We start from the raw sequence: 17,447 nt of genomic DNA on the forward strand, positions 1-17,447 counted from the left end.
TGAAATCTTCGCATTCCTGGACCAGAGATCAAACCCATGTCCCCTGCATTGGCAGGCAGATTCTTATCCACTGCACCACCAGGGAAGTCCACAAGTCCATTTTTAGTTTTGACAGGAACTACCAAACTATTTTCCAGAGTGGCTATACCATTTTACATTCCCACCCCAAAGGTATGTGTGATCGAGTTTCTCCACATCCTCACCAGCAATAGATATTTTCACTGATTTTCACTTTAGCCATTTTGATAGGTGGCTCACTGTACATCTTCTCCTCTTGTAAGACCTCACAAGAGTTACTCTACCTCCTCCTCTGTGCCATCACTGATACTTCTTTTTTTCATTGTATTTTAGTTATTTATTAACATAGTCCAAGTCCTCCCCTCTGCTCTGAGCTACATGAAGATAAGAACTGTGTCATATTCATCTTTTTCTCTTCCTGCAGCATCTGGTACAGTTACATACTAGATACACAGAGGGCACTCAGTAAATGTGTGCAAAATGAGGGAATGCATGAAAATGAAAAAAACATTAGTCTTGCTTACCTCTCCATCCTCCCCATCAAGCTATAAACCCTTTTAAAACGGAAATCACGCCTTCCTCTGTGTCTCCTGGCAGCAGCTAATAGGGTGCTCTGTATATGTAGCTGCTCAACAAATGTTGGCTAACTATTCAGGTCGCTTATCTTCCCTCTGCACTCAGGAGATAAGCACATGAAAAAGAGAATAGGCCCAAGTATTTCTGTATTAAGGATCATATGTCATAAATTTTATAATATTCTTATAATCTGCACAATCACTGAATATTTGTCTACATAGATGAGAAATCAAAACAAACTGATCTTTTAAGTCAAAGAATGCCTCTGCAGCTGAGCAGTTTTCAATAGTTTTCAATGCCCTGGTTACATATGAATTTTGGAGGACAGCATTTCATATCCCTGCATTCTTTTTGCAGTTTCAGAAGAATCTGGGATTTTTCTGTTTTTACTCCACTGGTATAATTTGACATGTTGATTATGAGGGGGTCATTAACTGCAACATTTTTATCACTTTTTGACTCTGCATATTCTCAACTCTGAAGTATGTTAATTTGCACTTGTTTGTATGTCTCTGTAAGAGTTACTTAAGCCCTCGAGGACTGGCATTTGTCTAGGAGCTAGATTGTAAGCCCCTTGAGAACAGGGACCTTATAACTCCTAGGAATGCATTCTTGACATTATCAACATTCAATTAATGATAATGCTGGAAGCCTGACTAGGGTCATCTGTCACAGTGATAACTTCCTTTTCATCTCTGAGGCTTCTGTCAAAAAAACCCAAAAAAGCTGTTAGGTTGATTTGATAGCATTGAATGATTCTACCCAAAATTATGTTCATTATTACCCACTACAGTTTGTTCTTTGGAGTGCTTTCAGATTTATAGTTTCGGATCAGTTGTTCCAGTTTCCTTCCCTATAATACCCTGGTTACATGGGGGGGAGGGTTGTATTTCATAACCCAGAAGTCCTTTAGCCTAATAAAAAGTAAGCTGATAACATCTATGCTTTCAAAAAGAGTTTAATTCTCTTCACCAGCCCTCATTGATAAGTAGGTGATAAACTCCAAGTATTTTAAAATCTTAAGTTATCAGAAATAATCATTCATTCAGTATATTGTCCTATTTTCACAGATTGAAAATAGCGTAAATGTGTGCACTATGTCCTATGGCTGTTGAAATTAAATTAAGGTGGATATTTAAAGGAAATCTGAGTTCTAAAATAGAAAAGCAAATTTGGTCCTTGGTAAGGATGGAAGTGGGGGGGGAACTTTTAGTATGTCAGGTTTATTGAGGTATAATTTACATAAAGTCTGATTTACCCCTTTTTGATAGAAAGTTTGATGAGTTGACAAGTTGGGTTTTTTCCTTTCACTACTTGCTGATTCAACTATACCTCCAACTACCCTCACGACCAACCTTAGACCAAACAGACCTATCTTTTTCTGACATTTTATCTACTTTTTCTTTTCCACAGTGTACTAAAGGAAGTGTACATAGCCTTTAATCCCAAAGCAGTGGTCTTACAGCTGGGAGCTGATACAATAGCTGGGGATCCCATGTGCTCCTTTAACATGACTCCAGTGGGAATTGGCAAATGTCTTAAGTACATCCTTCAGTGGAAGTTAGCAACGCTCATCTTGGGAGGAGGTAAGTACAAAGGAAGGTCACCAGGAGAATTTGTTGACCTTCTGCCATGTTTTGTCCATTGACACTGAGGAAAACTTGGCTTTCTTAGATTGGATAATACCAGGCTGCCTGTGGTCCACAAGCCTGAGTCAATGAATTCTGCCACCTTCACGGTTCAGCATAAGGAATTACTCTGACACATTTCTCCTCAGCCTGGCATGTGCATTGACTCCTTGGCACTCTGTAGTCTAAGTTTCCATTCCTGAAGAAAAGGTGCTTTGGTTAAAGGTGACATCAAATCTTATTTAAAATAGAGGATGTTGAGCCCAGTGGACTTTGATCCATCTTCTCTCAGGATCACCTTTGATTCCCAGTTCTAATCATTATCTTTTGGAAACATACCACTAAAATTCTAACCCTACTCACATACAAGTAATAAACACATGCTATGCTAAGTTGCTTTAGTCGTGTCTGACTCTGTGCGGCCCCATAGATGGCAGCCCACAAAGCTCCCCTGTCCCTGGGATTCTCCAGGCAAGAACACTGGAGTGAGTTGCCATTTCCTTCTCCAGTGCCTGAAAGGGAAAAGTGAAAGTGAAGTCGCTCAGTCGTGTCCGACTCTTAGCGACCCATGGACTGCAGCCCACCAGGCTCCTCCGTCCATGGGATTTTCCAGGCAAGAGTACTGGAGTGGGGTACCATTGCCTTCTCCGAATTAATTGAATATCTAAGCTGAATTCAAGAACAACTTCTTCCCCACTAAAAAAGCATGGATTTGTTACAATAAAGCAAAATTGAGAGATCTAAAGCATCTCTTGGGCATTCTTGCCTTCAAAATATATTTATATTTTGTAGTACTTAACCAACAGAAAGCTGGGTCTTTTCAACAAAAGCATTTACACACTTGTGAAAGGGACCTTTCACAACCTGAACTACCTTTGATGATGCTTTGCTTAGAATCTTCTATCTGGCACAATCTTTATTTTGTTAAATGAATGGATTAGTGTGTTAAAATAACATGTCAAGCAGAATGAGCTTAAAGTGTATGTATTATGGAAGTGCTAATAGTTTGTTGTTTGTCAACCTGTTGTAAAAACCAAATTAGGGGAGATTGTGGGGAGGCCTTATGAAAATGAGTGAGAATTCAACACAAATACACAAGCATGGTCCTTTGGCAGCCTCAAACCCTAGAGGGATTGAAATTAAAGGTGCTTACAAGAGACAACTTCTTCTGAAAAGCTGGCAAGAAATGTATTAACTTCAACTCAGGGAAAAGATAAAATTGATAAGTACTATGGACATATTACTTTCCTTGACAGCACTAAAGACAGTGATTATGATACAGGTTAAGGCCAGAGGGAAGAAAAAAAGCCCTTTCCACAACATACATCTGTGTGAATTCGACTTTTGTTTGAGGCTACAGCCTTTACTTTAGAACTTTCAAAGCCTCTTTGCTTTCTCAGCCCCAAGTCTTGGCTTTTGAATATATAACTCTTCTTATGCAATATGTGTATTCCTGAAAATACCAGTGCATAAGTGGGAATTCTTGCAAATTATATTGTATGCCAGAGAGAACTTGCTACCTAAAACCTATGGGGATTCCTTTTGAAATCAAATAATCATACCCAATAAGCTGATCTGATAAATTCAGATTTTCCATGTTGGGAGTGTTTAAAGGAATACCAGTATTGCTGCTGCTGCTGCTAAATCGCTTCAGTCGTGTCCGACTCTGTGTGACCCCATAGACGGCAGCCCACCAGGCTCTCCCGTCCCTGGGATTCTCCAGGCAAGAACACTGGAGTGGGTTGCCATTTCCTTCTCCAGTGCATGAAAGTGAAAAGTGAAAGTGAAGTCGCTCAGTCGTGTCTGACTCTTCACGACCCCATGGACTGCAGCCTACCAGGGGGATTTTCCAGGCAAGAGTACTGGAGTGGGGTGCCATCGCCTTTTCCGAATACCGGTATTATTTCACTTAAATTCTCAACCCCCAATTGGCAGAGAGGGCCACATCCCCAAACTTCAGTGGACTCCAATGAAGCCAAAAAGATACATTGCAGAAGCCCCAGCATCCCTGACCTTACACGGAATAGAAAGGCTTAAGAAAAGGGTGGCCATATGTCTCAATTTATACATGTTATTCCAGTATAATTATTAATAGTGTCCCTTTTTACTCTTAAAAATGTACTATTGTGGGTGATAAATGATATGGTCACCCTACCTAAAATAGACCAGATTCTATTTCCCTCAGACTCCTCTGAGGTTAGGAAATTGTTCCATTTTATCCTTACACTCTTGGAATTTAGCTAAAGGCCAATGTTCTAGCCCTTGCATGGCAGAACACATCTATTCAGCACAAAAATATACTGATTATTAGCCAGTATAATATGGCTGCTGGGTGACTGTGACAGGACCTGATGAGGTGGGTCAGAGTGTCAATCAATAGTCTCTTCCTCATCTTATTCTCTTTGATCTCTGCCACTAGGCCTGTGTTTTGTGGAGAAAAGGAATGCTGATATGAAAAAAGGAAGTCTATTTCTGTCAGCATTTTCCTTTTCTCTTTCCTGGAGGTTTCCAGGGCTGTATCTGCCAATAGGTTTAATATACAAATCACATCTGGCAGTCATTTTATAGAATTGTTGCAAAATTCATCACAGAAACCTTTACTTTGAGTAGGTCATCTCAAAAGATCCAGGTTTCTTGGTGGAATTGAGGAGCTTGGAGTCCTCTGGAACACATTCATTCAGAGATGAGAGTCTTTTGATCTTTGTAGGCTTTGGACTTCCCAGTTCCACACTGTGCATGGTGTGATTGGTTCGCTTAAGTCTGCCTACTAAGTGGTTCAAAAATATCATTAAAGATGCATAGGTGCAATTTTGCAAGTTAGAATTATTTTTTTAGCCCTTTTATTAAAACATTTTTCTCTCCTTCCTTACCCCCCTTCCCTCTTCTACTGTTTTGTGACTATTCTTTCCTAACTTCACAATTCTTGATGGAGACAGGAGGCTATAACCTTGCCAACACGGCTCGATGCTGGACATACTTGACCGGGGTCATCCTAGGGAAAACACTATCCTCTGAGATCCCAGAGCATGAGGTAAGTAAGGCTCTGACAGTCCTCTCTTCTTTAAGGGGAAGAGCTGAGTCATTCCACCTAATCAAAATCACGTCCTCACCACTCAATACTGTTTTGTTGAGAGACACTCCAATAACAATAACACACTGTCTTGGCAGAATAGTGGGCTCTTGTTCCAAAATATCCAAGACCTTCTGCCTTTTTTTTTTATAAGAGATCTCAAAGGCCAACCAACTTTAATTTCTCAATTAATTACAGAGACTGTGGGAAGGGGTCACCTGTTCATACAAAGAAATCTTTGGAATATGTGTATATTTTCATCCCCTAGTCTCAAAACAGAAGAGGTAATTTTTTTAAATAGAGAAACTGGGTTCTCCTCTATCTTTAACATGTCCTATAGGCAGTATGTCACACCTCTGTTCTTTGGTGGTAGTCCTGATCCCTCACTTTTCTTTGGCTGATGTAAAATTTAAAAAAAACACATAACCACTACCAAGACAGGTCTGGTATTTTTTTTGACAATTAGTGGCACACAAAATTTGAGGCAGAACCATCCAAAATATGAAACATGTCATTTGAACTTTTGCCATTTTCTTTAGTCATATGAGATGGACTTTATGTTTTCCAAGCACAGATGTCTGTTCTAGTTTTCTCAAAAGAGGTGTAATAGAAAGTTCTCTGGAAACTGTGAGTATGCTGATCCCTTTATCTGAAAGTATACCCCTTTACTTCCCACCCACTCCATCACCTGGTGAGAAGCATGTTATCACAGATCAGGATGTGTAGCTGCAGGCTTTAGACTCTGATTTATAATAATGAATCAGTGGCTGCCACCCCCACCTTCTCAAGGCATTGCCCAAGGAGTCTAGATGGTACTTGGGTTATAACATTTTGATTCCTGCTCAATGCAGAAGCTGTATACTTGGGAGCATTATGCTTTTTTAGTTACTATTATTTTTTAAAAAACATTAGAAACAAGTTAAACTAGTTTCCTCCCAATTTTCTTCTAACCATAGATGAGGCATAATATATATCTCAGAAAAAACACTCAGTGTGTCTAGAATACAAACAGAAGGCACACTATAATTTGAGACAATTTACTGGTGTCAGGGTTAATAGGAGTCTCTTTTCTTTACTTGACTTACCTTTATTCTGTATTTGGAAGATTTATGAAGTATAAAGGTAAGCGAACAAATTACATTTGTGAACAAGTGTAATCTCTGTTATTGCTGTAGGAATATCTCAGATTGCATTGTAATTTAAAGCACTGAGACTTTAAAAACTGATCAAGTTATGTCAAAAAAAAAAGTTTTAAGCTGTAGAAGCCTGAATTGAGACTGAGTGTCCTGTTCCCAGGAAAAAATGCAGATCTATAGATTCACCTATCTTAAAAGGTTGATAAAATTTTGCTGAAGATGAATACTGTCTCTGGTACCTAGGAGGTGCCTGGCTGAAAGTGGACTTGGCCTTCTAGATAGACATGTCCTATCTCTATGCTGATATAGTCTGCCAGATTAAATGAGATATAATGTATGTCAAGTGCTTAACACAGTTCTTGGCTCAAAATAGGCATTTTTGAAATGCAAGTTTTCTCCTTCCTGTTTGTACGCTCCTAACAACTTCTTATGTCCAGACATTTATGCCTGTCATTCATAAATTTGTCCAATCTCTTTCGAATCCCTTCTGTCATATCCTTCTGGTATAAGAGATGTGAGTCATCCAAGAGGGAACCAAGAAGAAAATTGAAATGACAGTCTTCCAGGTACAATAAGATAACATTTTAATGAAAATTGCCCAAAAAAAAGCCCACACAGTGTAAAGGCATATATAAGTTTTGTTCCACAATACACAGTTGCACACAAATATCCTCGCAGTCCTCTATAATCAGATCAACAAATGGTAGCTCAAAAAAATATTTACTGACCACCCATTGTGTGCCAGGCACTATGCTAGGTGTCTTGAAAGATACAAAGACACTCAGACCTCATCCCCTATCTCAAACAGCCTGAGATAAAGGATAGTATGAGTACTGGGGAGATATGTAAATACACAAATAATTATATTACAAGACAAAATAAGAACCACAAGACTGTAGGAACAATGGCTATGGAGATGTGCATCAAATATAAAGGGGATACAAAGGAGTGAACAAAATACCCTGCCTTCCATGAGCTGAAAATGTAATTGAGAAATCTAATCAGTGAAAAGGTCAGGACAGTGCAGCAGGCAGCTGCAGTCTGCTGGCTAACACCCTTAGTGTCTTCCCTCTCAGTCTCAAGCTTTTGTTCTTCTGTCTCCTAGGATAATAATCCTCCTCCTCCAGATGCCCTTTTCCTACCTCTGTACGGTCTTCTTCAGTCCAGCTTAAAGTCCTATGCGTTTAAAAAACCCTTACCTAAATATACCAAGGCCCTTTGAGCTTTTCCTTCACTTTCATTTGTTCCTTCATTCATTTACCAAAAATTCATTGGGTCCATACTACTTGCCAGGCCCTATTCAAACCTGGATTCAGGACTACAAAGATTAACAAGATAAACTCAATGTCCTTAAAACTCTCATCGTCTAATAGAGAGAGCAGAACAATGTGTTCAACCCAGGACAGATGAGGAGCACAGAGGAAATGCTTCACCAAGACTTTTAACTGAATGTTGAAGGTTGATTGGGAGTTTGCCAGGTGAAGAAGATGGAAAGGCATTCTGAGCAGAAGGAATAGAAATTGGAAAGGACCTAGTGCTTCATGGGACCAGGGAGAAGTTTGGTATAGTAGTAGAACACAGGGTTTATAAGAGAGAGTGGGAATGATTAAGGCTTGAATGGAAATTGGAGCCAGATTGTGAGGAGCCTTGAATGATGCACTAAAGAGCTTACACTTTTTTTTTCTGTGAAAACAGATGAGCCTCGGTTTTTAGAAAACTTACTTGGTAGAGTATGGAAGATAGATTGCAAAAGGGAGAGAGCTAAAAAAGTCAAACTTGTTAAGAGGTTCAAGGATACTCCTATAACACTCAAGTCTGTTCCATTCATTTGGTCATCTGTGGTTTTGGTTGTCTGCATTCCCTTTCAGTGCTCATAAGAGTGTTAACACACAGTAAGTTGGTATTCATTGAATGAACAATTGAATCAATGAGTGTTTGAATAATAAATGTCTGAACATGCATACTGGAAAACATATTTTTAAGATGGAAGAATTGGAAGCATAATCTAGCCTTTTTCTGGTAACTATTTAACTCCAGTAGCAACTACCCATTTTGCAGGAAGTACCAGATATCCCAGTAGGAAATAGATGTATCTATGGGAAAACACTAGATCACCAATGAAGAGAGTTGGGAAGGTACATATTAGAAGTGATTAGCAGTGAAATTTCAGTCATAACCCTCATGAGATACCAAACCAGTCCTGCCCAAAGTCACTGATCAAGGAACTAGTTCCAGTCCAAGAATTGCAGTGCCAGGTTGGCCAGCCAGGCATGGAATAAAGAGCCAGTCCCAGCTGGAAGAAGAATTGGGCCCAGCTGGGAAAAAATGAGAGGAATGGACCCTGCCCATATGACTGGCCCAAGTATTTCTACCATAGAGAGAGCCCAAAGATGACAGGGGATCCCATAAAAAGACCAGTTCATGGCTAGTTTAGCAAATCACAAAGTACACGTAATAAGGTTTATGGACTATTATATATAAGAATGTTGTATAAGCCAGTAATACAATTTGGATCCTATGATCTAAGCTAGATTAAGGCAGTTATGCTATAGACAAGTTATATTCATATATATATGTATATCAGGCATATGTACATACTTGAATCATAAAGTAGATTTATGAACAAAATTTAGTGAACAAAAAATACTTATTTAAACTCTTTTTGATGGACTGGTTAGATAAGTTACACCTCATTCATATGAGGTGTAACTCAAGGAATACACACAGTCACTGAAAAGAATTAAGTTGATTCGTATAAAAGTATATGTTACTAATATAAAATAGTCGTGCATTGCAATCTACAGGTTGCACTGAATCCATAGATTGATTTGAGGAAACATAATATCTTAACAATATTTACTCTTTCAATCCATGAATTTACTATCTATTTCCACTTACCTAAGTCTTTAATTTCAAATTTTAATTTATACTTTTCAGTGAACAGATCTTACACGAACTTTGTTATATTTATTCCTAAGTATTTCGTGACTTTGATGTTGTTATAAATGATATTTTTTATTTCAATTTCCAATTGTTTGTTGCTAGAATATAGAAATACAAATACAACTGATTTTTTATATTTATCTTGAATAATGTAACATTGCTGAAAATTTAGCTCTAGTATTGTTTGTAGATTCCTTAGCATGTTCCATGTATACAAACACGTCATCTGTGTCTAAAGAGACTTTTACTTATTCCTTTACAATCTTCATGCCTTTTCTTTCTTTATCTTGCTTTATTATACTGGTTGGGACCTCCAATGAAATGTTGAATAGAATGGTGAGAATGAACATCTTTGTCTTGTTCCTGATCATTTGGGGGAAGCACTTAACCTTTCACTATGAAATGTGAAGTTAGTGGTAGGGATTATTTTTTTAATATCTTCTATTAGATTGAGAAAGTTCCCTTCTATTCCTAATTAACTGAGAATTTTTCTCACAAATGAGTGTTGGTTTTTGTCAGGTGCTTTTTCTTCATCTATTGAAATGGTCATATGGTGTCCTCTTATTCTGTTAACACAGTAAAGTGCATTAATTGTTGCTTTTTTAATGTTAAACTAACCTAGCATTCCTTGGATAAACCCTACTTTGTCATAGTATATTATCCTTTTTATATATTGCTGAATTCAGTTTGTTGAAGTTTTGTCAAAAATTTTTGGTCTGTGTTGGCAAGGAATGTTGATCTTTTTGTTGTTGTTGTTGTTGTTGTAATGTCTTTGTCTGTTTTTGATATCAGGGCCACACTGATCTTATTAAATGACATGAGAAGTATCCCCAAGTCCCCTGTTTTCTGAGTTTATATAAAACTAATACTATGTCTTACTTAAAAGTTTGATAGAATTTATCAGTGAAAACATTTGAACCTAGAGTTTTATTTCTGGAAAAGTTTTTAATTATGCATTCTATTTCTTTAATAGTTGTATGGCTAGTCAGATTTTCTACTTCTTCTTGTTTTGATAATTTATCTTCAAGGAATTTGCTTATTCACTCATGATTGTCCTTTATTATTCTTTTAAATCTGTAGGAGCTATAGTGATGTCCCTTCTTCTATTCCTAGCAATGCTAATTTTTTCCCCATTTTTCTTGATCATTTTAGCTAGCGGTTTAATAGATTTACTGAAGTGTATTTTCTTAAAAGAACAAGCTTTTAATTTCATTGACTTTATTTTTCTCTTTAATATTTCATTAGTTCTGCTCATATCTTTGTTATGTCCTTCCTTCTATTAATACTTATTTGTATTGCTTTTTAGTTCTTTTTCTAGTTTCTTACAGTAGAAGCTTAGTTCATTGATTTCAAGACTTTCTTCTTTCTTAATATAAATATTTTATGCTGCAAGTTTATATCTAAGCACTGTTTTAGCTGCATCCCACAAATTTTGATATAATCTCTTCATTTGGTTCAAAATAGTTTCTAATTTTCTTCTTTGACTAATGGGTTATTTATGTGTCTATTTTTAAAAATTAATTTCCAATATTTGAGGACTTTCCAGATATTGTTATATTTATATTAACTTTAATGTTGTTCTGCTTAAAGAACATACTTTACATAATTGCAGTTCTTTTATATTTATTGCAGTTTGTTTTACAGTCCAGCATATGACCTATATTGGTGAATGTGTCATGCAGTTTGTGATGAATATGTATTTTGATGTTGCTGGATAGCATTTTCTATCAGTGTCAATTAGGTCAGATTGGTTGAGAGTGTTGTCTTCTATATCCCTACTGATTTTTTGTCTGCATGTTCTGTCAATTACTGAGAGAGTTAAAATCTCAACCATGTTTTTGGATTTTGCTGTTTTTCTTTTTAGTTGTCTCTCTTTTGGCTTTGTCTATTTTTGAAGCTTTGTTATTAGATGTATATACACTTAGGGTTGTTATATCTTCTTAACAAATTGACCCCTTTACTATTATGAAATAACTCTCTTTATTTCTGGTAATATTCCTTGTTCTAAAGTCTACATTGTCTGATTTTAATATTGTCATGCTTCATTATGATTATCTGTATGGTATATCTTTTTCTGTCCTTCTGCTTTTGAGCTATTTATGTCTTTATATTCACAATGGATTTCTTATAGACAGCATATAGTTGGGTCATGATTTTCTTGTCCAGCTTGATAATCTCTGCCTTTTAGTTGGAGTGCCTAGACAACTTATCTTTAAATTAATTATTTACATGTTCAGGTTTAAGTCTATCTTTCTATTTGTTTTCTTTTAGTCCCCTGTGTTCTTTATTTCTTGCTTTCTATTTTCCTGCCTTTTTTTGAATTAAATGTATTGTTTAGGATTCCATTTATCTTCTTTATTTGCTTATTAGCTATAACTCTTAGTTTTAATGTTTTGTGGTTTCTCTGGGGTTTACAGTATGCATTTTCAACTTACCATAGTCTACCATCCTGTGACAGTATTCTTCCATTTTTCCCTTTTCCTTCCATGTGCTATTGTAGTCATATATTTTACTTTTGCATATGTTATAAATACCATGATACATTGCTTTATATTCCTTAAACTGTCAACTGTATATTTTAAATTTTAAAGTATTTATTCATTTAAAATAAAAATAATAATTCCTGTGCATATTAGCACAAATAACATGTTGTGAGTTTTGAAAGACTGTATTTTCCAAAAAAAGAAGAAACTTCATGAGAAGAATAGCAATGCTATACATTTTTGCACATCTCTATAACATATAACATGACAGCTGACTTCTCATACCTGCTTCTAAATTCAATGTGTTTTGACATTATTTTTGTTAAAGTATATGGAGAAAAATCTAGCATCACATAGATCTTTAGATGGAAAAGGGAAGAGTATTTTAATAACCTTTACAGGTCATATGGATAGTCTTCTTTGAAACTAAACAAAAACTCTACAAATGGCGGTTTCTTAAAGGAATGCTGTATGGAATCTGAAAACCTATCAGTGAACTTTTGATGTATTGCTACATTAAAATTCATTGGTCATCTTCTACTTTGAAGAAATATTTGACCAATCTTATTCATATTGATTATTTGGAAAATATCAGTTCAGTAAGTTATACAAATATTACAAATATTGAAAAATTTTATGCAATATCAGAAATCACATTAACTGATATGAATGCTAATCCCATTGGAACAAAGCTTAAGTTTTAGGAAACTGTCAGTCTTATAGTGGCAGAATGAAGATGTTCAGAATTCTGAATTTCCTTTAAAAACATATGTATTGTCCTTGGCAACAAATAGTGTCATTTCTAATATTTAACCTAAAGTGGTAGGCTTACTTCATTTTTGAGAAAGTATCTGCCACACCTGTGGGAGACCTGGGTTCGATCCCTGGGTTAGGAAGATCCCCTGGAGGAGGGCATGGCAACCCACTCCAGTATTCTTGCATAGAATCCCCATGGACAGAGGAGCCTGACGGGCTACAGTCCATGGGGTCACAAAGAATCAGACACAACTGAGCTACTAAGCACAGCACATCTGCCAAACATCCAAGTATTTAATCATGGTTTCTCCATTAGTTATTCTTTCACACAAAAATGGTATTCCATGAAAAGTGGCTAGTTAAGTCACAGCTTAACCACAGATGTGCTTTTCCTGAAGACAACCAATATAGTATAGTTTATAACAGAAACACTTTTTCCTCACCTTCTATTTTGTCACACAGAGTGTTAAATCCAGGATCAGGATGTGATAATTTTTAGTGCATCACCAAGGCCATTCTTAAGTGAAACTGGATTTTTTTTCTCTTTGCTGTGTGTTGTTGTTCAGTTGCTAAATCATGTCTGATTCTTTGCAACCCCGTGAACTGCAGCACCTCAGGCTTACTGGTCCTTCACTATCTCCCTGAGTTTGCTCAAACTTATGTCTATTGAGTCAGGGATCCAACCATGTCATCCTTTTTCACCCCCTTCTCCTCTTGCCCTAATCTATCCTAGCATCAGGGTCTTTTCCAGTGAGTCAGCTCTTTGAATCAGGTGGCCAAAGTATTGGAGTTTCAGCTTCAGCATCAGTCCTTCCAATGAATATTCAGGACAGATTTCCTTTAGGATTGACTGGTTTGATCTCCTTGCAAGACTCCTTGCAAGATTCCTTCCAAGGGACTCTCAAGAGTCTTCTCCAGCACCACATTTTGAAAGCATCAATTTTCTGGCACTCACCTTCTTTATGGTCCCACTCTCATATCTGTACATGATTACTGGAAAAACCATAGCTTTGACTAGATGGACCTTTGTCAGCAGAGCGATGTTTCTGCTTTTTATACAGTCTAGATTTGTCATAGCTTTTCTTCCAAGGAACAAGCGTCTTTTAATTTCATGGCTGCAGTCTCTGTCTGCAGTGATTTTCGAGCCCAAGAAGATGAAATCTGATACTGTTTCCACTTTTTCCCCATCTATTTGACATGAAGTGATGGGACTGAATGCCATGATCTTCGTTTTTTGAATGTCGAATTTTAAGCCAGCTTTTTCACTCCTCTTTAACCTTCATCAAGAGGCTCTAGTTCCTTTTTGCTTTCTGCCATTAAAGTGGTATCATCTGCATATCTGAGGTTGTTGATATTTCTGCCAGCAATCTTGATTCCAGCTTGTGATTCATCCACCCCAGCATTTCATATGATGTACTTAGCATATAAGTTAAATAAGCAGGGTGACAATATATAGCCTTGATGTACTCCTTTCCCAATTTGGAACCAGTCCATTGTTCCATGTCCAGCTATAACTGTTGCTTCTTGTCCTGCATACAGGTTTCTCAGGAGGCAGGTAAGGTGGTCTGGTATTCCCATCTCTGTAAGAATATTCCACAATTTGTTGTAATCCACACAGTCAAAGGCTTTAGCATAGCCAATGAAGCAGAAGTAGATTTTTTTTTTAATTCCCTTGCTTTTTTTCCTATGATCCAGCATTACTGTCTGTATTGCTGAGTGTATATAGCAATAAAGAATATAATAACTGTTGGTATACTTTGGTACTACTGCCTTAATTTATATACCATGGTTTCGGCAGTTTTACCCACCATTGTTTTTGCATATTCATGCAAATATAGTTGCTCTGTGATGAACCATATAATATACAAATATATATAACTCTAACCCTAACAAGTTATTCAGCGCTTTTAATATTTTAGCACCACTTGTGATTGTTGCTAACCATTCACACAAAAAAGGTCCTCTTCAAAGACTAGTGCTGATACTATATGACTATAAGCAAAACAGCAAATCTAGCCACATTTATAGTCTTGTCTGTTTTACAGTCTGAAAATAAGATAATAAGTCTTTCACTGAAAACTAATGAAAGAAATCATATAACATGTAAATAAATTGAGACATGTTATATAAATAGTGTAGATTCAGTATTGTAAATATGTCACCTATGGGGGAAATGTGTCATGTAAGAAGACAATACAAAGAAGAAAACATTAAATCAAAAGATGGATTTAGCACAGTTGAAGGGTACAAGATCAACATATAAAAATCAACTGTATGTCTATATACTAACAATGAACAAATGGAAATTAATGTTAAGATAATGAAAGAACAAACCACAGACCAGGATAAAATACTTAAAAGTAACATACCTAATAAAAAGGACTTATATCCAGAATACATAAATGACTCTCAAATGCAGTGTTAAGAAAATAGTTCAGTTCAGTCACTCAGTCGTGTCCGACTCTTTGCGACCCCATGAATTGCAGCATGCCAGGCCTCTCTGTCCATCACCAACTCCCGGAGTCTACCCAAACCCATGTCCATCGAGTCGGTGATGCCATCCAACCATCTCATCTTCTGTCATCCCCTTCTCCTCCCGCCCCCAATCCTACCCAGCATTAGGGTCTTTTCCAATGAGTCAACCCTTCGCATGAGGTGCCCAAAGTACTGGAGTTTCAGCTTCAACATCAGACCTTCCAATGAACACCCAGGATTGATCTCTTTTAGGATGGATTGATTGGATCTCCTTGCAGTCCAAGGGACTCTCAAGAGTCTTCTCCAACACCACAGTTCAAAAGCATCAATTCTTCGGCACTCAGCTTTCTTCACCGTCCAACTCTCACATCCATACATGACTACTGGAAAAACCATAGCCTTGACTAGACGTACTTTTGTTGGCAAAGTAACGTCTCTGCTTTTAAATATGCTATCTAGGTTGGCCATAACCTTCCTTCCAAGGAGTAAGCGTCTTTTAATTTCATGGCTGCAATCACCATCAGCAGTGATTTTGGAGCCCCCCAAAATAAAGTCTGACACTGTTTCCACTGTTTCCCCATCTATTTCCCATGAAGTGATGGGACCAGATGCCATGATCTTAGTTTTCTGAACGTTGAGCTTTAAGCCAACTTTTTCACTCTCCTCTTTCACCTTCATCAAGAGGCTCTTTAGTTCTTCTTCACTTTCTGCCATAAGGGTGGTGTCATCCGCATATCTGAGGTTATTGATATTTCTCCCGGCAATCTTGATTCCAGCTTGTGTTTCTTCCAGCCCAGCGTTTCTCATGATGTACTCTGCATATAAGTTAAATAAGCAGGGTGACAATATACAGCCTTGATGTACTCCTTTTCCTATTTGGAACCAGTCTGTTGTTCCATGTCCAGTTCTAACTGTTGCTTCCTGACCTGCATACAGGTTTCTCAAGAGACAGGTCAGATGATCTGGTATTCCCATCTCTTTCAGAATTTTCCACAGTTTATTGTGATCCACACAGTCAAAGGCTTTGGCATAGTCAATAAAGCAGAAATAGATGTTTTTCTGGAACTCTCTTGCTTTTTCGATGATCCAGCGGATATTGGCAATTTGATCTCTGGTTCCTCTGCCTTTTCTAAAACCAGCTTGAGCATCTGGAAGTTCACAGTTCACGTATTGCTGAAGCCTGGCTTGGAAAATTTTGAGCATTACTTTACTAGCATGTGAGATGAGTGCAATTGTGCGGTAGTTTGAGCATTCTTTGGCATTGCCTTTCTTTGGGATTGGAACGAAGACTGACCTCTTCAAGTCCTGTGGCCACTGCTGAGTTTTCCACTGCTGAGTTAAGAAAATAAGCAACCCAATAAAAAATAAAAGAAAAAATAACTAAGTCTCCATATTTAGAGCTAAATGTTTAAATAAGCAAGTTACTCTGCCATTTGAAAAAGAGGCAATGCTATGAGTTGTTTTACTAACTTTTCATCCAGTGGGCACTGAGGAATGTCAGCTGTCTAAAGTTTCACTGATCTCTAAGCTATTACGTGCATTTCTCCAGCCCATGCAGTGAAATAATTTACGTATAACATGCTCCAGTGACTTTTTCATTTCTAGTTTGAAAAGTTCTAACAAACAATTTTTGGCTTTTAATAAACTCATCATGTCTACACTTAAAATACTCAATTTCTTTCCCTTTAGCTATGTATGGTCTGAAAATGATGCCACAATTTAAATAGTGAATTATTTTGAAACTATATGAAAATTTTCTATGGATAAGACACTACAAAGTAAATTAATGACAATATAAAGATAATTGTAATCATGTTTTCATTTATTGCTTACAATTTCACCCCATGTGTTTTGAAGTAAATGTTTTCCTTCCATGAGTCAGAGCTTTTACCAATACTGCAGTTTCATCTTTTTCAGCATCTTTAAACATAGATGTTATAGCTTGGATTTGAGAAAGCGAGCCTTCTAATCTCCCTTTGTTATGCCAGAAATCCATATTCTTGTTATGTTCTATCTAGATGGAAATAAAATTCTGGGATTTCAAAATAATTATTTACTAAGGGATTTACCTGGTGATGCAGTGGCTAAGATTCCACACTCCCAGTGCGTGGGGCCTGGGTTTGATCCCTGGTCAGGGAACTAGATCCCACATGCCACAACTAAGAGTTCATATGTTGCGTGCTGAAACAAGACCTGGCACAGCCAAATAAATAAACATTTCAACAAATAATGATTTAACAAATAGAATAGTTACAGAGATTATAGCAGGTATGACTGAGGACACATTTTCCGTGTCCCTCTTATGGTTAAGGAGTCCAGGTACTGGTCATGGTGCCAGTACTTCAGAGGGGAAAACTGAGAA

General features: G+C 37.1%; 1 protein-coding gene and 1 long non-coding RNA gene across 6 annotated transcripts in view; one reads left to right on the top strand and one right to left on the bottom strand.

The window, feature by feature from the left end:
- HDAC8 (histone deacetylase 8) overlaps window positions 1-17,447 on the top strand; it is a 259,468-nt gene that overhangs the window by 107,577 nt on the left and 134,444 nt on the right. For all 5 annotated transcript variants that reach the window (XR_014076044.1, XR_014076045.1, XR_014076043.1 and 2 more), the window contains 2 exons: window positions 2,008-2,180; window positions 5,159-5,253. Coding sequence is in view for 2 of the 5 variants with exons in the window: in XM_081566952.1 (XP_081423078.1) it covers window positions 2,008-2,180; window positions 5,159-5,253 (268 nt within the window). In the remaining 3 variants the exon portion in view is untranslated. The remainder of the gene's footprint in view (window positions 1-2,007; window positions 2,181-5,158; window positions 5,254-17,447) is intronic.
- The window catches only part of LOC145536841 (uncharacterized), a 152,112-nt gene continuing 148,376 nt past the window's right edge, over window positions 13,712-17,447 (bottom strand). The window contains exon 8 of the long non-coding RNA XR_014076046.1: window positions 13,712-16,417. This is a non-coding gene — a long non-coding RNA (uncharacterized LOC145536841). The remainder of the gene's footprint in view (window positions 16,418-17,447) is intronic.

The sequence above is a fragment of the Giraffa tippelskirchi genome, chromosome X (assembly GCF_054371585.1).
Source record: "Giraffa tippelskirchi isolate mGirTip1 chromosome X, T2T-mGirTip1v1.2.pri, whole genome shotgun sequence".
NCBI classification, from domain to species: Eukaryota; Metazoa; Chordata; class Mammalia; order Artiodactyla; family Giraffidae; genus Giraffa; species Giraffa tippelskirchi.